Here is a 20,351-nt window from a genome sequence, read left to right as displayed (position 1 = left end):
ATATTCTACTGGCCTTACCTCACCGTTGCACAATTTGATCAACAACTATCGGATTAAAAACTAAAAATCGGTACACCTTTTGGACCTCGTGAGAGATGGTAAATTTAGAGTGAATTTAGAGTCTCTCGGGATACTTCGGTCTTTTGCTAGTGATTCAGGTTTCTTGATACTCCCTGAGGTCCTTGGTATTATTGGTTTTTGTTTTCAGTCTGGACAACACAGTTTCTTCAATTTGCAATTAACTGTGTAATCTGTGGACGCATAGCCATAGGATATAAAAGGCTGAGTTGTTATTATAAAGTAGCTTCTCATGCAGTACATCATCCAAGGGCCCAAGGTAAAAGCAGGCATTAAGCTCTCTCTTCTTCCACTTCTTTAGGCGAAACAGGCGGAGGCTCAAAGATGCTAAAAGCCCTATAGCCCGATATTACTGCCAGAACAAGGAAGCAGCAAAGTGCTAGGAAATGCAGGATCAGAGCCAGCTTCACTTTACTGCAAAACCTCCCATAAGAAATGCAGGCTTCACTCCAGGTGACCCCTCGATCCCCTTTGTAAGCCAGATACAGTATCTCTAGCACTGCTGCCCCAGATGTGACCATCAAATAGGCCATGATCTGCGTGAAATACATGATTCATACGTGGAAAAAGAAAAGGAACTGAGTCAGGTATTCATGGTTAAGTGGAACAATAATGAAACTCCAACAAAAATCATAAGGCAGTCCTCCAGCAAAGATGAAGTTTGGTTAATTAGCATTTATCTAAAAAGCTCTTCCGGTCTAGCTTTCTCATATCTTCACTAGATAAACCTTACCTTTATGCAAAGCATTCGGGAAGACGAATTTCGTTTCGAGAGGATAAATCGGGGATAAATAAGGGTCAGCAATTAAACCTGGTCAGGGATAAAGAAAAGCCATGCTTTAGCCACCAAGAACTTGAGCAAGTTACAGGCGGCGGAAGCAAAAGCATAAGCAGCACATATCCCACTGATCCAAACCATGTACCTGTGTCATAAAACAGTTTAATTTACTTAGAGAGTATATTAATACATTGAAATCATGAAAAATGTTACCCAGACAAAATATCTTACTTGAGCCCCAGGAAATTTTGGGACTCTATCTTCCCATAGCTGCTGTTGTCTTGCTGGTCGGTGTTGGTCAACCAGATGGTGGCAACACTCAATGGGACTGCAGAAATCCTCAGGATACAATCAAAGAACTTGAGAAATGGGGTTTGCTTATCTGTGGAGAAGGGTCCATTATCTTCAAGACTCATTTCTGAAATTTGAGCCACGAACAGAAGACTTGAACATGGGAAAGATAAAGGAGATTTTGTAAACTAATATGTGTGGGTGGTGGAACTATATACTCGATTTCTCCTCATGTGAGAAGGCAATGATCGAAAAGAGACCGTAGTAATATAAGAAGCGTGCTTCGAAGTGGAGAGGAGTGAGAACTAGTGGACTTCACTTTTTGGTGTAGAAGAGAGTATGTGTTGTTTTTTAGTTTGGTGCATTAGTAGGATTGGAATGATAGTGCATTCCACTTGGCGAAGCTGGTCCCGAATGGCTTTTGATTTCGGTCTCCAAATGTTTTGATTGCTCAAGCAAATCTACATCATTGGATTAGGTGTGGCTTCTTTGAAGTGCGTTCATGTACTCAATGAAACTCATGAAAAGAGGGGACTCCACATCTCATTCTAGAGGTGAACTTGTCAGGAGGAGGTTTCTTGGACTGCAACATGAAGTGCAGCATCAATAAATAGGGAATATATTCTATGGTCCAATAGAAAAAATTTCAACCGTCGGATGATTTTAAAAGGACGATAACTTACAAACAATTAAGGAAAATCACTGACTATAAAATTGCCAATGTTACAATTGACTATGGAAAATTCTGACATAAGAGGAAAAATACTCTCGAACAGAGCCTTTAAGTTTACTTGTGAAAGAATGTTATGATCATTGAGCTAAGTTACTAAGAATAAGAAAAAGAAATTTAAGATATATTCAGGTTGATTACGATTTTTTAAGGAAAATTATGGATGCTGGAAAATTCAATTTTACGAGATTTTAAGGTAAATTACAATGATTACTTACTTTTTCTTTACGATGAGTTATAGGAAAATTATGACTGATGAGGACACTTACTAAGTCTAGCTATTATTACTCACGACAACTTGAGGTTTTATAATACCATTAGTGAATTACTAGGTGTTAACACTTTTCTGTTACGGATATTAAAAGGTAAATTACTCGCTACAAACGCAAGTTGTGATCCATAAAGCGAAATTACTATCTCTAAGCGCAATCAACTTTACAACAATCCTCGGTAAATCACAACATATTCAAGAATTTTTACGGCTGAAAAGATGGACCGTAGAAGCAAACCCCACTAAAGCGGGAGTTGTTGCGGTCCATTGCTCACCTCAGGGTGACGACAAAGTGATTCCCATGCCATCCAGAACGTCATTAAACTATGGATTAATATCATGAAAAATTCCAAACTGATACATCTGTGACAATTTTATCTTAAATTAATTTTTTTACCATAAAAAATCCCAAACTGATACATCTGTGACAATTTTACCCCAAACTAATTTTTTGACCACAAAAAGCCCCAAACTGGTACATTTGTAACAAATTTACCCTCCGTTAGTTTCAGTTAAATTGGATTAATGCAAAAAAAATCACAAACTTGTACGCCTGTGACAAATGGAGGGTAAAACCTACAACTGATATATCTGTCAATTGCCGCGTGTCATTTAACAAAGCAATTTAATAGTAAAATTTAACGGGAACTAATGGAGGGTAAATTTATCATAGGTGTACCAGTTTGGAGTTTTTTGTGGTCAAAAAATTAGTTTTGGGTAAAATTGTCACAGGTGTACCAGTTTGGGATTTTTCGTGATATTAATCCATAAACTATAACTCGAGCCAACTTGTCCCTATTGCACGAGGTGCAACACGAGTTGACCATTGGACCTCACATTGTGTTTCGTGAAGATGATTTGTTTGGAAAAATTATCCAAAAAATCATAACCTTTTTCGCGTTTTATCAATTGAGTCCATCCAGCTAATTTTGGTTGAAAACCACTGATGTGGACGTCAGCCGTCCTACGTGGCCACGTCAATGCCAGTCATGCAATGTATGACGGCAAGATAGCCGGCGTCCACATTAGCGATTTCCGGCCAAAATTGGCTGGATGAACTCAATTGGCAAAACGTGAAAAGGTTTAGAATTCAATTTACACAATTAAAAGTTTTAAGATAGAATTGGTAAAAATTTAATAGGTTTAAGACTTTTTAGATAACTTTTCCATAATTTTTGTGGAAGGGGAGGGTTAAGCTGCTGCTTGTAAGGCGCCACCACTCTCGACTCTCAATCCAATATGAGATGCATCCCTTTTTAAGAGGATTCTCAAGAGCAAACCAACTTAAATTTACTCTTGGATTGGGCGGTCTGTTGCCTTAGGTGTGAGCTGATGCAGCTGTTTCTGTCACGGCCTTCGTCGTCAACAAATTTCCGAAAACTAGAGCACTAACAAGGGCTCGATTCACATCTAGAGGTGTGCAAGTGGACCGCATTTACCCAGGAACCGAACCGGACCACCCGAAAAATAAGTCCGGCAACCGATTCCTGTTTGAACTAGTCCGGGTACATGTTCTATTTTTTGGGAACCGATTGGAACTGGTTTGGTTCTCGGTTCCAAGTGAAGACCCACCCGGATCGGTCTTGGAATCGGTTTTTAGTTTGTGTTAAAAAAAAAACCGTAGATCATACTATTACTATATTTTGAATTGTTGCTTTTGGTGGATAGTAATTTTTATCGCTCATCTTAGGGATTGTTGCTTTTTGCGAATAGTGATTTTTATTATTCATATTATATTATAAATCGTTTCTTTGCTACTCATATTATTTTGCTGGAAAAAATGAAACCATTAAAATGAACAAAAGAAAAATAGGTTCTCGGGTAGACCCTGAAACCATATTGAAAAAACAGAGTAGGTTCCAAAACAGGTTCCAAGACAAATAAGGTAAGTTTCAGATTTCAAAAATTGAGAACCGATTATAACATGATTGATTTTAGATTCCAGATCTAAAACCTATCCATTTTGAAACCAATCATCCCTGTTCACATCAATGTAGCCGACATCTCCAAGTATTGTCCATTTTCATATTGTCAAAATCATCAGAACTTTCAAGACGAAAGACTGACGTCGTCAGGGGCTTTTGCCTCCTAACTATGTTGGACCATTTCGCCACGAGGTGGGGCACGATGCAGGCACAGTCCATATTGGACAGATGCAGAAATAAGTTCATGGAGCCTTGGTTTGGACACGGGACACTTCTCGGGGCGGGCCAGAAATTACTTAGAAATTAAAAGCGAAGAAACCGAAGATTTGATCGAACTTCTCACACGTGACTTACCGGTTTTTGTTGGAGAAACTACTTTAATATTAGAGCAAAGGTCACCAAAAACCCTAAACTGTACATACGGCGATACATTTACCATTTTTTTCTGACACCAAAAATCCTAACATGCATGACACATTCACCTTCTATCAAAGTTCTATCGGTGAGAACCGTTAAAAATCTAAAAAGCAAATAGTGTTGACATAAAAATGACGTTATTTTGGCTGGAAAATCATATAACGGAATATTGATGAAGGATAAATGTATCACGTAGGTGCAAGTTTGGGGTTTTTTATGTCACAAAAAAAGTGAAGGTAAATGTGTCACAATGGGTATAATTTAGGGTTTTTGATGTCATAAAAAACTTCATATTTCGAGTTTTTTTGCAGCTTTTTTCCTTAATATTAGGAATGGAAAGAGTTGAGTAATCTTGAAGGATATCATTCATTTGTGTCTTTAAAGAATTTTTTAGGTAATTAGCACAGAAAAAGTTGACAATTCGACAAAATATTCTAGATAAACGAATGCTACCACTAAAGTCATAAATCATCTTGGTACCGTTTGAGGTGACCCCTACTTTTTCATCTTTTTGACTTCTTGTGAATTTCGCGGCACTCCCATTTTGACTTTTTCAGTACTAAAATGTACTCGAAACCCTCTCCCAAACGAGAAAATTCAAATATGGAGACGTGAAATGATATTTTATTTAAGATGGTTTTCTGAAATTTAATGTACTTTTTTTTCGGTCTTAAGAAATTTGAGTTCATAAAATAGGAGATAAAAAGTGAACGAGCTCTAGTTAAAAAAAAGGGAAAAGAAGATAAAAGAAACACAAGAAGGGAGTAGGTGGGAGTAGGCAATTTATGGTCTTTTGATGGCCTACATAGATCGGGCTCGCGGCGGGTGCACCTAACATCCTCTCCCTCTAGCTAGTTAATGCCGAGACGGACTTATAGCATAACCTAATGTCCTTTATATATAATAGCTGACCATAAGCAATTGTAAGCTTCATCGCTCCTACGAAAGCCTCGGCGGCCCGTCCCTATCCTGTGGAGCGGATCCTACGAATACGTTTTTTATTTTTACATACCAATACCCGCATGCCTCGCATCCCTAATTCTCCACATATCTTTTTCTTCCCTAGGGGAGGGGGAATATCCTCTAGAAATTTTTACATTTCGATGATCTCAAGGTCCACACGTGGACCGAGATGGAGTCTTTTAAGGACTCGCTCAGATCCACTGCCTCTAATTAATGCCGAGCCGGATTTATAGCATGACCTAACTCCCTTTCTAAACAATAGCTGACCATAAGCAAATTTAAGCTTTACCTTGATTTCTGACTTGGCAAAGCAGGTTTCCAAAGGAAGAGATCTCAAATCCCATTGATCTCGGATAGACTTTTTTAATCGGTTGATTGAATGAGTTTTAGATTTAGAAACCGTCTGCTTCGCGAAAAATTAATGATCTGAAAAATATTTTCCAAAAAAATAATCGTGTATATCACTTAAAATAATTAGCCAACGAAAAATGTATTCATTATCGAAAACAATTCATGTCTAAACATTATCATAGACGATGAAAACTTTTTTCAATCATTGATATAAGCAATCATTTTTAGGAAAATATTTTTCAAATTATTTATTTTCTGCGAAACAGACGCGCCCTTAAGATAGCTTAGCCCCTTCATTGACCATTGGGCTCATGCATGCAGCAATAAGCTCCAAGCCAATTGAGTTAAAACGTTTTCCGTTTGTTTAGTAGCTTGAACTATTAATTGGGAAAACTAATCCAGCGGTTCAATCGGTCGAACCGGTGCGAACAGGACGGTCGAACCGGGTCTGGGTTTTAAAAAAACCGCTCGACATTAGCGATGATTAACTGAAAATCACTAAACACGTTACTCCATACATCATGCAGCAGTGTCTATCCAGCGTGAACCATGCGAAAGTGATGCTGCGGAGTTTGCCCCTGACTCCACGACGACGGGCGTCCTCGGCCACGTGAGGAGTGCTGTTGCCACGCGACGATACCCGACGCCTCTAAAGCTAAACCCTTACCCGTCCCCGTCCACAACAACACAAGCGAGATGTCGATTGTTCATACATCGGTTTGATTGATGTATTAAAGATATTATCTAATATAAAGCCCGTTTGTCTAGCGAAAAATGTGACGGTTTTAATAAATATTTTCTAGAAAGTCGTTTTTCAGGAAAATAATAATATTTTCCGGTATTTGGATGAAACGTGAAAATGAACTATAAATTATTTTCCGCCATTTGGTATCTTATTTGATTTTCCTTGGGAAAATTACCAAAATATTCGATTTTTTTCTATTTTTCCCTTTTCTTTCTTTTTTTCTTCTTTTTCTTTCTTCCTCGGTCGATCGCCGATCGCCGACCTTGGGCGAGCTTGACCTCCCAGGATCGGGTGAGGTGGAGCCTCGCCCGAGGGCCTAGGGAGAGCTTGTCGAGCAAGAAGCAAGAAGAAAAGGAAAGAAAAGAAAAAATTAAAATTTGATTTTTTAAGAAAATAATTTTATTAGAACAAACGTTTCATTAACTAAAGATCCGAGCTTAAGCGCCAAGGACCCGAGCACGGCTTTCGTCGACCCAGGCTTGAGTGCCAAGGACCAAAGCTCGAGCATCGGAGACGTGAGCACGGCCTTTATGCACTCAGGCTCAGGTGCTAGGTCATCGGACACGAGCACCAGGGCTTCGAGCTCGGCCTAGATAGGCCCGGACGTGGGCACTAGGGCCTAAGCCCAGCCTCGATGGACCCGGGCCCAGGCGCCGGAGACCTAGTTCTGAACATGGGGGATTCGGGAACCAACGTTGAGGTTCTCATGTCCAAGTATAGAGTTTCGGATCCAAACTCTGATATCTAATCATATTTTGGAAAATACTTTCCGACTTTTCCAAAGAGGAAATCATTTTCTTGGATTTAAGCATGGATTTTCCGTTGATCAGGAAAACATTTTCCGTTGAGTCATTTTCGTAAGCGAACCAAGCGTCAAAAAATGAGAAAAATGTTTTCCCGAAAAATGTTTTGCGCGAAACAAACGGAGCCTAAAAGTACAATTCACTTCTCTTTCAAATTCTAAAGACACGGGCGTAGAGATTCGGCTATTTGAAAATTCATGAGAGGCTCTGCAAATCTAACTAACGGGTTAGATCCTCTAGAACGGGTTTTCACGCAGCGGACGGGGTTCGAACGAATGACTTCCGGTTTCCGAACCCATGTGATTGTCTGGATCGGCCTCATCGATCATCCGTACACTCTACCTCATCGACAGGTTTGACAGCAACTTCACCGACCCACCAATAAATGTGAAAAATGTGGGAAACTGCGCGACAGTATATTTACTTGCACGACAGCGCTCTGGGCCCCCACCGTTTTGGCACATCGTGGGCTGCAGCGGGACCATCCCCCGAACCGAATTATTGACCTAACGTGTTTCGCAACAAGAGATAATAGTATTGGAAAGCGATCGAATGACCTTTCATCGCCCGACCTCGTTTCACGTTAACCAAGTTTCATACAAATAGTACGTGCAGCAAGTGCATATACAGTATATATAAGAGCGTGCTCATACGTTGCTGAACTCGCTCTCATAAGCCAACCACTACTGGTACTTCATCGTCTTTCTCTCTCTGTCTCTCTCTCTCTGCTCTTTCTTCATGGAGCAAGCTTTGCTCGGCTCCAACGGCCGGGCGGCGACGACCCTCTTCAATGTCAACCCCAAGTCGAACCCCCGCCGCCCATCTTCGGTCCGAATGCCCGTCGCGACGGCCGTGGCCAAGCCCTGTACCCGACCGTCGGGTCGGTGGGAGGCCATCCACGCCGAGATCGAGGCCCACCTCAAGAAGGCCATCCCCGTGAAGCCCCCGCCCGTGGTGTCCGAGCCGATGCACCACCTGACCTTCGCGGCCCCGCAGAGCACGGCCCCGGCCCTCTGCGTCGCGGCCTGCGAGCTCGTCGGCGGCGGGCGGGACCAGGCGATGCCCGCGGCCGCCGCGCTCCACATCATCCGCGCGGCCGCCGTCGCCCACGAGAACCTCCCCCTGACGGACCGGCCCGAGATCAGGCCCCCCGTGGCCCACGCCTTCGGCCCCCACGTCGAGCTCATGACGGGGGACGGCATGGTCCCCTTCGGCTTCGAGCTGCTCGCGGGGTCCGACGACCCGGCCCGGGGCAACTCGGAGCGGGTCCTCCGGGCCATCGTGGAGATCACGCGCGCGGCGGGGTCGCAAGGGACGGTGTACGGGCAATACCACGAGGTCGAGTACCTGCTGTCGCGGCGCCGGGATCGCCGGGACCCCGAGTGGGCCGACCACGTGTGGGCGAAGAAGGAAGGGGAGCTGCACGCGTGCGCGGCGGCGTGCGGGGCGATACTGGGGGGCGGCACGGAGGAGGAGATCGAGGGGCTGAGGAGGTACGGATTCTATGTAGGGATGATAAGGGGGATGGTGGTGCACGGCGGCGGAAGGAGGGAGGACGGAGCGATGAAGACGGTGGAAGATATGAAGAAATTGGCGCTCAAGGCGTTGCACGGTTTCGATGAAGGGAAGGTAGAGGCAGTCGCTAGCATTCTTGATGCCAACATGTGCTAAATCTTTCCTAAGGTTTATGAAAAAATGTAATGTAACGTTTTACTTTATTTGGTCGGAATAGAATGTAACGGTTTTTTCTTTTTGGGTAAAAAAAAGGTGCCATTTTTTTTCCCTCAAAAAGTACCGAGGCTACTCGATGGATCGTCATATGACATTTTTTTACTTAATTAAATTATTTTTTGTAATAAAAAAGAATAGCCTTGTGTGGGTTGATTAAAAAAAGAATGGCCTCATCATCAATTGGCTTTATGGAGTCAAAACAAGCTCCAACCTTCACAAATTATATTAACGTGAGAGAATGCGAAGATTGAATCAGATGAAAAATAATTGCCCCACATTGTTTACCTTGAGGATTTTCCAAAGCTTGCATCTTCTATAAATGAAAGGTTTATAAGGAGAAGAGATTGTTTTTAGGGTTTTACTATTATCATTTCATCTTTCAATAGCAAAAAATTCCAAAAAATAAAAAATTGAAAAAATATTTTTTTTTCTTAAAGTGTACACGATGGAATTCGCAAGGGGAAATTGTTCAAAAGTTTCTAAATCTATTGCACTTTGGTCAACTCAATCATAAATCTTTGACAATTTGCCAATTGAGTTCATCTACGGAATTTTGGCTAAAATCGATGATGTGGACACTTATCATTCTACCTGTCGTTTTACGTGACACTGTCGGCGCTAACATAGATAATTTTTTAAATTTTTTTGAATTTATTTTCTTTCTTTTTATTTTCCTTTTTTACTTTGCCTTTTTTTCTGTGTCGGCGAGGGTGCTGGCTGCGCGCGAGGTGGCCGTTGCCTAGATCTTGCGAGGGCCTTCATGCCCTCACCCGTGGTCGGCGAGGTCGTGAAAGCCTCGCACAAGGCCATTGTGGCCACACTACTAGGCGGGGGCGCAAAGGCCCTCGCTAGATCTAGGCAAGGGCCGCCTCGCCTGCGGCCGGTGGGGCCACGAAGGCCTCGCCTAAGCCATTGCAGCCGAGTCACCAGTGACTTAGCCAGCACAAAAAAAAAAAGGCAAAGAAAGAAGGAAAAGAAAATAAAAAGTTCAAAAAAATTACAAAAATTGTCTCCATCAGCGTTGGTAGTGCCACGTGGAATGACTGGCATCCCCATTAGCAATTTTCGGCCAAAAGTGACTAGATGGACTCAATTGGCAAATTGTCAAGAGATTTAAGACTTAATTGGTAAAATTAAAAGATTTACGACTGAATTGGTTAAAGTGCAATAGGTTTATAACTTTTTGGATATTTTTTCCAATTCGTAGGACGGGGCTAATTCCCGCCTTACCCCGCCTAATACATTACAGGCCATTTTTTACGAGAAAAATTTGCCTCGTGCGTGGCACTATACAAGTATATAAATATTCATCTGCCTTTCAGCATGAATCATGTGAGCACCTGCTTCTTTTGTGGGCCCGACTAATAATCCGATCAAAGCAGTTATCGGACAAGAAGCCCATACACTTTGCGGAAGGACTGAAGAAAGGCCCAAAGATTCGCCACTACAATTTTTTGGGCCCATCCTCCATGATGTACCATATTATAACGTGGACCCAGAAAATAAAACAAAATAAGAAATATTTCTCCCAGTTAAAACAAAACTACGATGTAATCAGGCGAAAGAAATGCTCTGTACGTTTTTTTAATTAGAAAAAAACGGTGAGAAATACAACTCTGTGTGTTCCATCATCAAAATATTCTATGCTCTGAAATATCAGAATTAGAATAATGATTAATCACTGACCACTTTGGCCATCATCAGTGGAATGAAACTTTTTGCCTTTTTTATCTCGATAAAAGCCCGCGTAAACTCATCGTCCCAGCTGCCCAAGGAATTGACATGTTTGGCTTTCAACATCGATCGATCGTGGGGGCCTTCTGATCTGTCTCTCTTCTTGTCATCTTGTTCCACATTAAAAAAAGGTAAAGAAATCATGTCGGAGAACATTGCAATTTAGTGGGCGGCTCGGTCTATACCAGTCAACCTTCGACTGCTTGTCTCTTAACTTTAATTAAGTTTGTTTCGCCCCCAGATTGGATCGGCCTCTTAGATGACATGATTTACAGCCTGTGGATTACAACAGCCGTGCTAGATACATAACATGTGCGCGAGTTGGGTTGAAAAATTACAATACATGTCATGAACTCAACTCAAGAATTTTCTTTGGAGTATTGGCGATTATGTTGAGAAGGCATTTTGGCAAGGAATTACCAAAAAAATTATAAGCTTATTGCACTTGTGCCAATTGAGTTATAAACCTTTTAATTTGATCAATTTAGTTATAAATATTTCGATGATTTCCCTCCACCGGCCTTGGATTAGAATTGAATTGATACAAATATAATAAGTTTAGAACAGTATTTGTATAGCGAGTGTTAGAGCAAGTCAATCAAATGTAAGAGATTTCAATATTCATAGGCAAAATTGGTTGGAATGCATACCATGTCAGTCATATTACCAATGCAATGCATAACATACTTTCTCCTATCTACACACAAAAAAAAAAGATAGATTGCATTTTTTATATCTATTTTGGCCATATATTGGTCATATTATTCTTCAGTGTAATTACTTGACTCAACTATACTACTACAGACGATAATAATATTGGCGCGTGGTGAAGTTAAAAAAGAATAATATCAGAAATATTTAGAAAACCACCTTCATATTAGGGACTCACCATCAAACCGGTGGTTAGGCTTAAAGCTATCTCGCTTTGTCGTATGCGTTCGTCAACTTTTGGTGCTTCATTCGATGTTGATTGATGTGAGGAGCATCAAAACACTTTTGCACTATTTAAATTGCACGTTTTAGAGTGTAATCTCGATGCTTTTCTGGGTCAAAGTAAAGGAACAGTTGTAATTTCGACAGTGTAACAAAGTGAAAAGTGCAACTTCGATGCGACTTTGCTCTTTGATAGAAAGACGCTTTTCGATTTCTCTTTCTCTTTCTCCTTGGAAATATTTCCTTTTCACACATCGGCTGTCATCAAATTTGTTGTCCAACCACACTTTAAACCATGGCCGTCCAAACCGTGATTAAATATAAGCGATGAAGCATGTGAATTCATTGTTTAAGGCAGAAAGAGTGTGTGGAGAAGTTGAAAAGAAAAAATGACCCCCAAACATCGCATTGTCGTTAGTGACCCAGTGTGGTGTAATCGGCATTGAGTAATATCAATGCATCGCTTAAAATAACCGTCTCTCACTTTGTCTATAATTTTGAGCACGAACGCCACCACTTTCGTGGATGATATGTATTTTATTGATTGTGGAGCAAAGCATGTGACGATTTTGTTGTCATTTTATGTCTAGTTTTTGTTCTGGTGCTAAACTCAAGCATATGAGGAGGAGAAAAGCATTGATGGTTCGTGAATTTGACTTGCTTGGCAGTTAGTTGGACAAGCTCATGTGACACTTGGGTACCCATGAAACAAAAATTGAGCATTTAAGTAATGCACGTATGCTTAGGAGTGAGCGGTTTCAGAATCAGTTTCAGATTTCAGGAACTTATCTTATCATGACCAATTCCCAATTTTTGAAATTGAAACCTACCATGTATATTTTGAAATCGAATATGCGGTTCTCGGGTCTACTCAAGAATCAAACAAAGACAAACCCGAATGGACTTGATTTGTGCATTTCATCGAACATGTGGTGAGCATTTCCTGAAGGTACTGACAAAAACCCAATTAAACAAAAGTCACATCTTTCCTTGCTCGCATTCAAATTCTAAATTGCAAACAAAAGACATTAAGTGAATTGCTAGACTCGCTGGAGTCACGACAATATTGTTTGCCTTCTTTGTCGCACTTGCGGATGGCTCTTCTTCACCTCCCTGGCCTGAGGATTCCAATTCCGCGATCAAACTCATCTCATCATATGCCTCCACTTCCACTGCCAACAAAAAGCAAAGGTGGCTCCAATGTCACTCCAACCAATCAACTCAGCATACATATTTCCACTTGCATGGAGGTTTAATGAAGTCAACATTGTTTATGTCGCTCTCAACACTCTCCCCACGCAGCCCACACGCAGCGGCACGCTCCCACACCCATGGAACACCTCTGGAGAGCACGCAAGATACACGTAGACTTGGTTTGTGCATTTCGTCGAACTTGTGGTGAGCAATTTCATGAAGGTGTTTATATTCAAAGCAAGTAATAGATTAACAAGCAGATCTTCAAACCTTTGTTCTTAATCAAAGTGAACCGAGAGACGATGAATTTCAGAATCGATCAATGGTTGAGAAACTTCTAGGATTCACGGATTGAGAGAGATTTTCCTTTTTCTCTAAGATGTGGGTGTTTTTGGTTGTGAAGTATCAATGCCCCTCTTAATCCCAGTGAGCCCAAACTTGTAGAGAGCAAAGTTAGATATAGAGAGAGGAGGCAGCAAGAGTAAAAAGAGAGAATTTAGGCCTGCTGGTTCTCGGATTCTCCAGTTCCCGGTCTAATTCTTCGGTTCTCGGTCCGGTTCTTCGGTTCGATTCCTACCCGGGAACCAAAAACCGGACGTAATCGGCAAGGAATTAGGAACCGAACTAATTTTTAGGGTCAATTCAATTCGGTTTTTAATTCTACCTGGGATTCATGCTCACTTCTACGTCTTATGAGCCACAATTTGTAAATCATGAAAGTTTCATGTGGAGCTCATCGACATTAAAGGTTGCAATATGCCGAGTTCAGAAAACTAAATAAAAGCCAAACTCGAAATATTGCGATGTAAAAAGCAAAAGCCAATAATCAAGTGGACGTACAATTATCGTTTCTTTTTGCCTAACTGATAAAAAGCCAATAATCAAGTGGACATACAATTATCGTTTCTTTTTGCCTAACTGATAAGAAACTCACGACCCATTCTCTTAATGAAAGGAATAAAACAATATATGCAGATCACACTAAAGTCCCCAGGCAGATTCCTGGAAGCCCTCACGTGGTTTGGCAGTCCAGCCGACGACATGGGGCCAGCCTCTACCATGATAAGTATTATAGGACAAAATACTGTCGTGAAGGCGACCCTTTCTATAGAATACTCCATCGACACTCGACAGGGTATACAGCAGAAAGTCCAAAACAGCTTTTTATCGCCATGATCTATGATACGATACTGCATCTTTGAAAAATCTGCATGGAATTGAACCCCATGAAGCTCCCCCAAAAGCCGGGATTTCAACAGGAGCGAGACCCAGAAACTTCATGGATCCTTCTACATGTGAAAAGCAAAGCTAGTTAGGTAGCCCTTTGCATTTTTATTTCTTTTTTTGAGTTGTGGGGGATTTGTGGAGGGGGAGTGATTACTTGACGAGTTGACACCGTAAAAGCTGCCTATCTCACCTCAAAAGCAGAAGGGGTAAGACGACAAAATGTGCAACTTGAGGGGAGGAAAGACCAATTAGAAGCTTGATGGCGGCTGGTGTGAGGTCTAGAAAGGAAATTGGAAGGAAACAGTAAAACCTTCCTGAGATGGGAGAAAGCTCGAGGAAACCTGCTTGCTAATGCGGGTTCTGTGTGAGATTACATCGATTGATTTGCTGATTAATAAAGTAGCGTCGCCAAACGATAGATATGTGCAAGGGGGGAATTGCCAAAAAAAAAAGAGTTTAAAAACATATTACTCTTATGCTAATTCAGTATTAAACGTTTCAATTTGGCCAATTTAATTATAAGATAATTTGCCAATTCAATCATTTTGGCTAATTTTGATCAGAAATTGCCGATGTTGATATAGACCGTGCCATATAGAACGGTCGACGCTGACGTGAAATTTTTTTTATGTATTTTTGTAAAAAAAATTGATTTTTTTAATAATTATTTTCTCTTTTTCTTTTATTTTTCCTTTTTCTTTCGTTCTTTTCCTTTTTTTTTTCTAAGCTTGGTGAGGGTTGTCGGGCAACCCTTGCCAACCACTGGACGAGAGCCATGACGCCCTTGCCCAGTGGCCGTCTGGGCAAGGGTCGGGACCCTTGCTCGCCGCTAGCGAGGGCTTCATGGCTCTTGCTCGGGTCCGGCGAGGGCTTTGAAGTCCTCGCCCCTTGCCGGCCCTTGCCTGGGGTAGGCTAGGGTCAGCCGACAACCCTTGCCGGACTTCATAGAAAAAAAAGAGGAAAAGAAAGAAAGAAAACTAAAAAAGTAAAGTAAAAATCATTAAAAAAATAGTAAAATTTTAAAAACTTTTAAAAAATTATTTACGTCAGTGTCGGTTGCCCTACGTAACATTGTAAGTGTCCACGTCCGCGATTTCTGATCAAAATTGACCGAAATAACTAAATTGACAGTCAAAAGGTTTATAACTATATTGGTCAAATTGAAAGGTTTATGACTAAATTACATAAATGCTTACTTTTTTGGTAATTTTTCCCTACGTGCGAGTGTACTGAGTAAGCAGCGTTCATGTACTTTTGAGACTTAATCAACCATTTAAATGATCCATAAATGCAATAAAAATTGAATTAGGGTAAACACGTGCATTACGGAGACTCGTTCTACATAGGATGTGATTATAAACCAACTCAATTGCTATCAACAATTTCCATGATTATACATAACATGGCTTATACCGTCCAGATGAACAAATTGAAGGAGCATAAATAGACGAAAAGTCAATGTGGTCCGGAAAAAGCAGTGTTGCAACTGGGAAGAACAAAGAAAGAGAATCCAGTCTTCAAATGCACATGCCCGATAAAGATCAGTGCCCCCTCGTTAGTACCGCAATTAGCTGTCCTTTTGACCGAAGATTGACGAACGTGCGCGCGCACGTAAGTGATGCCATTAAATTAGGTTGGCGAGAGCCACAGGAGTCGTTGTTCTGCCACGGAAAACATGGGGGGGATGGAGAGGAATTTCATCCCAGCGACGACACACTCAGCTCCCGAATAGCCAAACTAGGCACGGCATTGTCCTAGGCGGCCAGCAACGTGACGGATGTTGTCTCTTACCAAATTGTACCCTAAAGCTGTTTTGTATCTATGTTAGGCAACGTTCGATTGGTTTTGAACACAACTAGAACCATGAGTGCATAAACCGTGCTCGGATCAGTGGCTCCACGATGAACAAACACTTGGTGCCGTGCATCATTTGAGCACCGGCTTGTGCCAAGGACAGGACGCGACATTGCACACGTGCAAACAATGAATCAAACTACGTCTCACATAACAACTGCTCAAAAAAATTAATGACCTGTGACGTACATGCTCTTGATTTTCTTTGTAAGTTCGAAACTCTTGAAACCAAAAAAAAAAGGGTGCATTTGATTTCAATTTACCAATTGATTGTGCTAATGGGTATGGTCAACTTTTACCGGACAGCGCAAAAAGACAGTAAAGCGACATTTAGTTCGTTTTGGGAACTCAAATGGCCGTGAAAGTCGAACAGAAGTACGAATTTTGCACCGAGACAACCGAGCTGAAAGGGGGTTTTACGAAAACCCAGCACAGACCATTAAAGAAGAGAGTATTCACATCTTTTTTCTTTCCCAACAAAGCCAAGTTGACATCTCTCTCATGACAAAGATGAGGCTACAGACCCAATCACAAACCCTGTACAGAAGACTACGACATCGTACCTATACACATTCGACACGCACGGCCACGATCAATGTCTCGAGCCCGCGATTCATCATGGCGACTCGAGAAAGCCGGTTCTCGTCAAAACAGCGTTCCTCACCTTGCTGAGGTCCCTCCCTTTGAGGGTCCTCCCCGCCCCTTCGAACACCGAGAAGGACGAAATGTGACTCCTGGCCAGCCTCACTGCAATGAGCTCGTGCGGGGGCATCTTGCAATAGCTCTCGTCCTCGTCTTCCTCCTCGCTCTCGCCGCCTCTCTCGCTGTCGACCGCGTCGCCGTCGCTCGAGTCGCCTCCGTCTTCCTCGTCCCAATCCCTCGTGCTCTTTGAATTCGAAGAAGTTTTCTTCGACTTTTGCCTCTGCAAGTTTGACCAGTATGGAATGTTGACCGGTGCTGACTGCTGCACAGGTCTGGCTGCTGCCTCGGGGGTTGAGCTGCTGCTGCCGCCGCCGCCGCCGCCACTTGGCCTCGAGATCGTTTTCGGGGCAGTGGGTGGGTGTTTCCTTGAGAACGAGCTTCTGGGTCGTTCACCTGAAGCCCAAATTTTGGAATTATTAGAGTCTTGCTTGCCGTTGAGGACCTCCCAAACCTCTTCTTCTTCGAAGTCGCCGTCCCGCAGTGACCTCCACAGTCCACTGCCTTGGTAGTAGTAGCCATACCTGTCCTCCATCTATAGATCGAAGCAGAGCCTTTGAGCGACACTGACATATGGTTTTTGAGGGGTCGACACTTTTGACAATCTATTCAAAGAAGGAGATGCAGATTTTCGTATTGCTCATGTAAAATTGGAATTGATTTTGACCAGAGATGAAAAGCAAGAATCCACCTTCTTTTCTACAGATTGAGAAGCTCCAAGAAACCCCAACCCCTCTCTCTAGTTCTCTCAGCTAGGAGGTATCTGCAAGACTGCAACCCAAGAGAGAAGATTGAATAAGAAAAACGAGAGTCAAAGCTCAAAGGCATCTCTCTTTTGTCATTTGTTTTTTGTCAAGAATCTAAAGAGAAGAAGAATCTGAGCCTTTCTTCAATTGAAATCACCTGACAAATCCCTGAATTGGAGTACCAGAGGATGGTATGCTGCTCTCTGTGGAAGACCCCAGAGACATTTAAATGGCAGAGAATGGGAAAGACGCAAGGAACGACGCTCTTTGAGTCTCGTCCTTATATACCTGCTGAACATGGAGGATCTTCGATGTGGGTGTATATATATATATATATTACCCCATGACAGCCGGACTTTTTGAGCCTGGGAAGCTGGGAGGAAATGCGGGCGCCGTCTTAGGATAAAGATGTGCCTTATCTTCTTTTTAAACGAATAGGGTTTAGCAAAGCAAGAAAATAAAACAAAACATGAATAAAAAGATGAAGAAGCTTCTCATCAGGGCGTGTTTATCTGCTTTCTTTTACTGTTCTTGTTTGGGAGCAAGACGAAATCTTCTCTTAAGATCATAACAGATTTTTAAACAAGTATCAAATGGGATCATCTTATTATCCTTCCTTTTCTGTTGGCATTCATTACAGTACTTCAATCTCATAGAAATTTTTGTTGGGGGGCCGGGTAATGTTATTGACCTAATCGCTAGCAAATTGTTACAAAATCTGATCCAAAAGTTTAAATTTGTGGATATAGAGAGACACACAACGACAATGGAGAGCGACAGAAGCTAAATATATGGCATAGAACTTGATTCGATACCACGCTTGAAAGTCTAATCCAAAAAAAGGAGGCAGATCATGAATATAAATAGCATATGAACTCCGTAGGAAGTATAATTTACCACAAATTATCAATATTTTAAAATACAGGTAGGATGAGATTTCTTTCTTCCTTTTTTTCAAGTAGAATCTGGTAAAGGGCTTATCATTTGAGTCGATATTTTTCTCTACACGACATAGGAATTTGTCAAAGTAGATAAAGAAAAGGAAAAATCTCATGTTCATCCGAATTCGTGATGGGAGGTGCATGCATCATCATATCATTTTTCTTTTCGTGTCGGGTTAAATTAATGCAGCTTTTGCTTCCAGACACCATAACCCAAGAAACCAATTCCATGGTCAAGCGCATCTTATTCTAACGTAACGTATCTCACATACATTCAAACGACAGCATCTTTGATTTCCGGAGACCGAAACTCTATCCAAAAACCCGTGTAGACGGACCGTTTAATTCGCGAATATTCACGGGAATTTATTAAAATTGGTTCAGATATTCCGTATTATCGACGAAAAGAATAATGGAAATGGAGTTGAGCATTAGGTGGCCAGTTCATAATCTTTAATAATGGAGAGCATCAGTCATTATGAGCGTGATTACCTCATAAAGTAGGTGTCACAGTGCTTAGGTTTCTTAAAATATTGTATAAAGCACTTGCGGCAGTTCGTCTTAGCTATACATGATGTGGAAATGGAAAATTATCTTTACTTAGGCGCCGGAAAGTGCGAGGAAGCTAAGTACGGACCCCGTCAGCCCACAGACTTTCATTTCTTAATTTGATTAAAAGCTCAGGTTAAGCCTAATCTGTTAGAAGCAATGGGACGAAACCATGAGAGGCCGTTTGCGTAATTAGATTTTCTGTCCTGAAAAGCAAAAAACAGTTTTTACATGAAAACGCCGTTCGGACGATTACAATAAAATCGATTATTTCAAAAACAAAAACAAACGTAACCTTTTTTCTTTAAAGTAAAATAATCTTTTTCCTTTTCCTAACGAGAAGGGAGAATTCTAAAAGAAAGCATAAACTTTACTTTGAGTGACAATTTTGTCCCGAACTTTTTTTTGTCTCAATAAAAAGCATAAACTTTTACTCGAGTCCCTAATTTGGCCCTCGTTATGTGGAATTTTCAAATTATTCGAGCCAGATTTAGGATTCAAGTCAAAGCTTGTGATTTTTTATAAAACAAAAAGAAGTTCAAACTAGAATTATCGCTCAAGGTAAAGTTGGTGTTTTTTTTTAAATTAGGCCTAAGATTCTATCTATCTCTAGTAACTTTTACTATCTTCATAGAATGTATTTTCTTCTTTTCTTGTCGTAGTAATAGTGATCTCTTTCATACCATGTGAAAAGAGCTATTAGCGTGTTTAAAATAAAGAGTCACGGTATTGTTTTTGATAAAAATAATAGAGTAGTTTTGTCTTGAAATGTTATCAAGCAATAAACATGCTACTTTTGTTAATTATTACATAGTTGATATCTATTATTGACTATATAATTCATCAGCAGAATATATCATGCAGTATAAAATCGGCAAAACTTAAAAATATGTTCATGTAGACAGAACTCTCATAGCAAAAAGATTCGCATTTTTTTTTCCTCTGGTAAGCAAGAGGTGCACATTCACTCACGTTGAATGGTCAATACAGACACTTTCGAACTCTGCCATTTATTAAAAAAAACAAGCGGCGGGATTTCTTGTAGCAAATTAAGAGAGAGCACTAATGGTAGTGCTCTAAATTAACTCTGCATACTTTCGAGGTTCATAATAAGAGTAATTCCTCTCGAGCGTATTAGGATGAAATGGAAAAAGAAAAGAGATTATTAGCTAGTCTCTCTTAATTAAACACTAAAAAGAGAAGGAAATTTTGCATTTAATATATCGTTCTCTTATATTTTTTGTCTGAGACATATTTCCAAATCCGAAATTTTTTTTTATTAAGTATAATCAAACAGGGTTAACAAGTGTTTAGGTAGCATTTGTTAACAAAACGAACGAAGAAACTCGATTGAAGATATCATTGAATAGGAGCCCGAGGACAAAGGGAAA

The 20,351-nt window shown here is 41.0% G+C and overlaps 3 protein-coding genes across 3 annotated transcripts; 1 reads left to right on the top strand and 2 right to left on the bottom strand.

Annotated features, from left to right (window-relative positions):
* Positions 1–268: 268 nt before the first annotated feature.
* LOC115674988 (CASP-like protein 2D1) lies at positions 269–1,521 on the bottom strand. Its single transcript, XM_030597541.2, has 3 exons — positions 1,088–1,521; positions 890–1,001; positions 269–614 (listed from the first exon to the last, which is right to left on the bottom strand). The coding sequence occupies exons 1-3, from the start codon at positions 1,270–1,272 to the stop codon at positions 351–353; spliced, it is 561 nt and encodes a 186-aa protein (XP_030453401.1). The 5' UTR covers positions 1,273–1,521; the 3' UTR covers positions 269–350.
* A 6,519-nt stretch (positions 1,522–8,040) lies between these two features.
* Positions 8,041–9,104, top strand: LOC115675185 (heterodimeric geranylgeranyl pyrophosphate synthase small subunit, chloroplastic-like). Its single transcript, XM_056316845.1, has one exon. It carries the CDS (start codon positions 8,091–8,093, stop codon positions 9,021–9,023), a length of 933 nt encoding a protein of 310 aa, XP_056172820.1. The 5' UTR covers positions 8,041–8,090; the 3' UTR covers positions 9,024–9,104.
* A 7,321-nt stretch (positions 9,105–16,425) lies between these two features.
* On the bottom strand, positions 16,426–17,784 carry LOC115675184 (protein S40-5-like). The gene is given in 3 exon segments (XM_030597786.2): positions 16,426–17,259; positions 17,416–17,495; positions 17,628–17,784. Coding segments are annotated over 3 exon segments (840 nt in total). The 5' UTR covers positions 17,770–17,784; the 3' UTR covers positions 16,426–16,641.
* Positions 17,785–20,351: the final 2,567 nt, after the last annotated feature.

The sequence above is a fragment of the Syzygium oleosum genome, unplaced genomic scaffold (genome assembly GCF_021117445.2).
Source record: "Syzygium oleosum isolate NSW1041296 unplaced genomic scaffold, Sole_v2.1 Sole_v2.13, whole genome shotgun sequence".
Classification (NCBI taxonomy): Eukaryota; Viridiplantae; Streptophyta; class Magnoliopsida; order Myrtales; family Myrtaceae; genus Syzygium; species Syzygium oleosum.
The sequence above is the reverse complement of the archived record's forward strand: the minus strand, read 5'-3'. Positions and strand labels throughout refer to the sequence as shown.

What these genes read in the sequence shown, in the direction of transcription:
- LOC115675185 (XM_056316845.1), top strand. Translation starts at nt 8,091, where the DNA reads ATGGAGCAAGCTTTGCTCGGCTCCAACGGCCGGGCGGCGACGACCCTC.
- LOC115674988 (XM_030597541.2), bottom strand. Translation starts at nt 1,272, where the DNA reads ATGAGTCTTGAAGATAATGGACCCTTCTCCACAGATAAGCAAACCCCA. An exon ending in CAAAATTTCCTGGGGCTCAA is followed by an intron (nt 1,002 to 1,087) that starts GTAAGATATTTT and finishes TTTATGACACAG; the next exon opens with GTACATGGTTTGGATCAGTG. An exon ending in TTTTCTTTATCCCTGACCAG is followed by an intron (nt 615 to 889) that starts GTTTAATTGCTG and finishes TATTTCACGCAG; the next exon opens with ATCATGGCCTATTTGATGGT.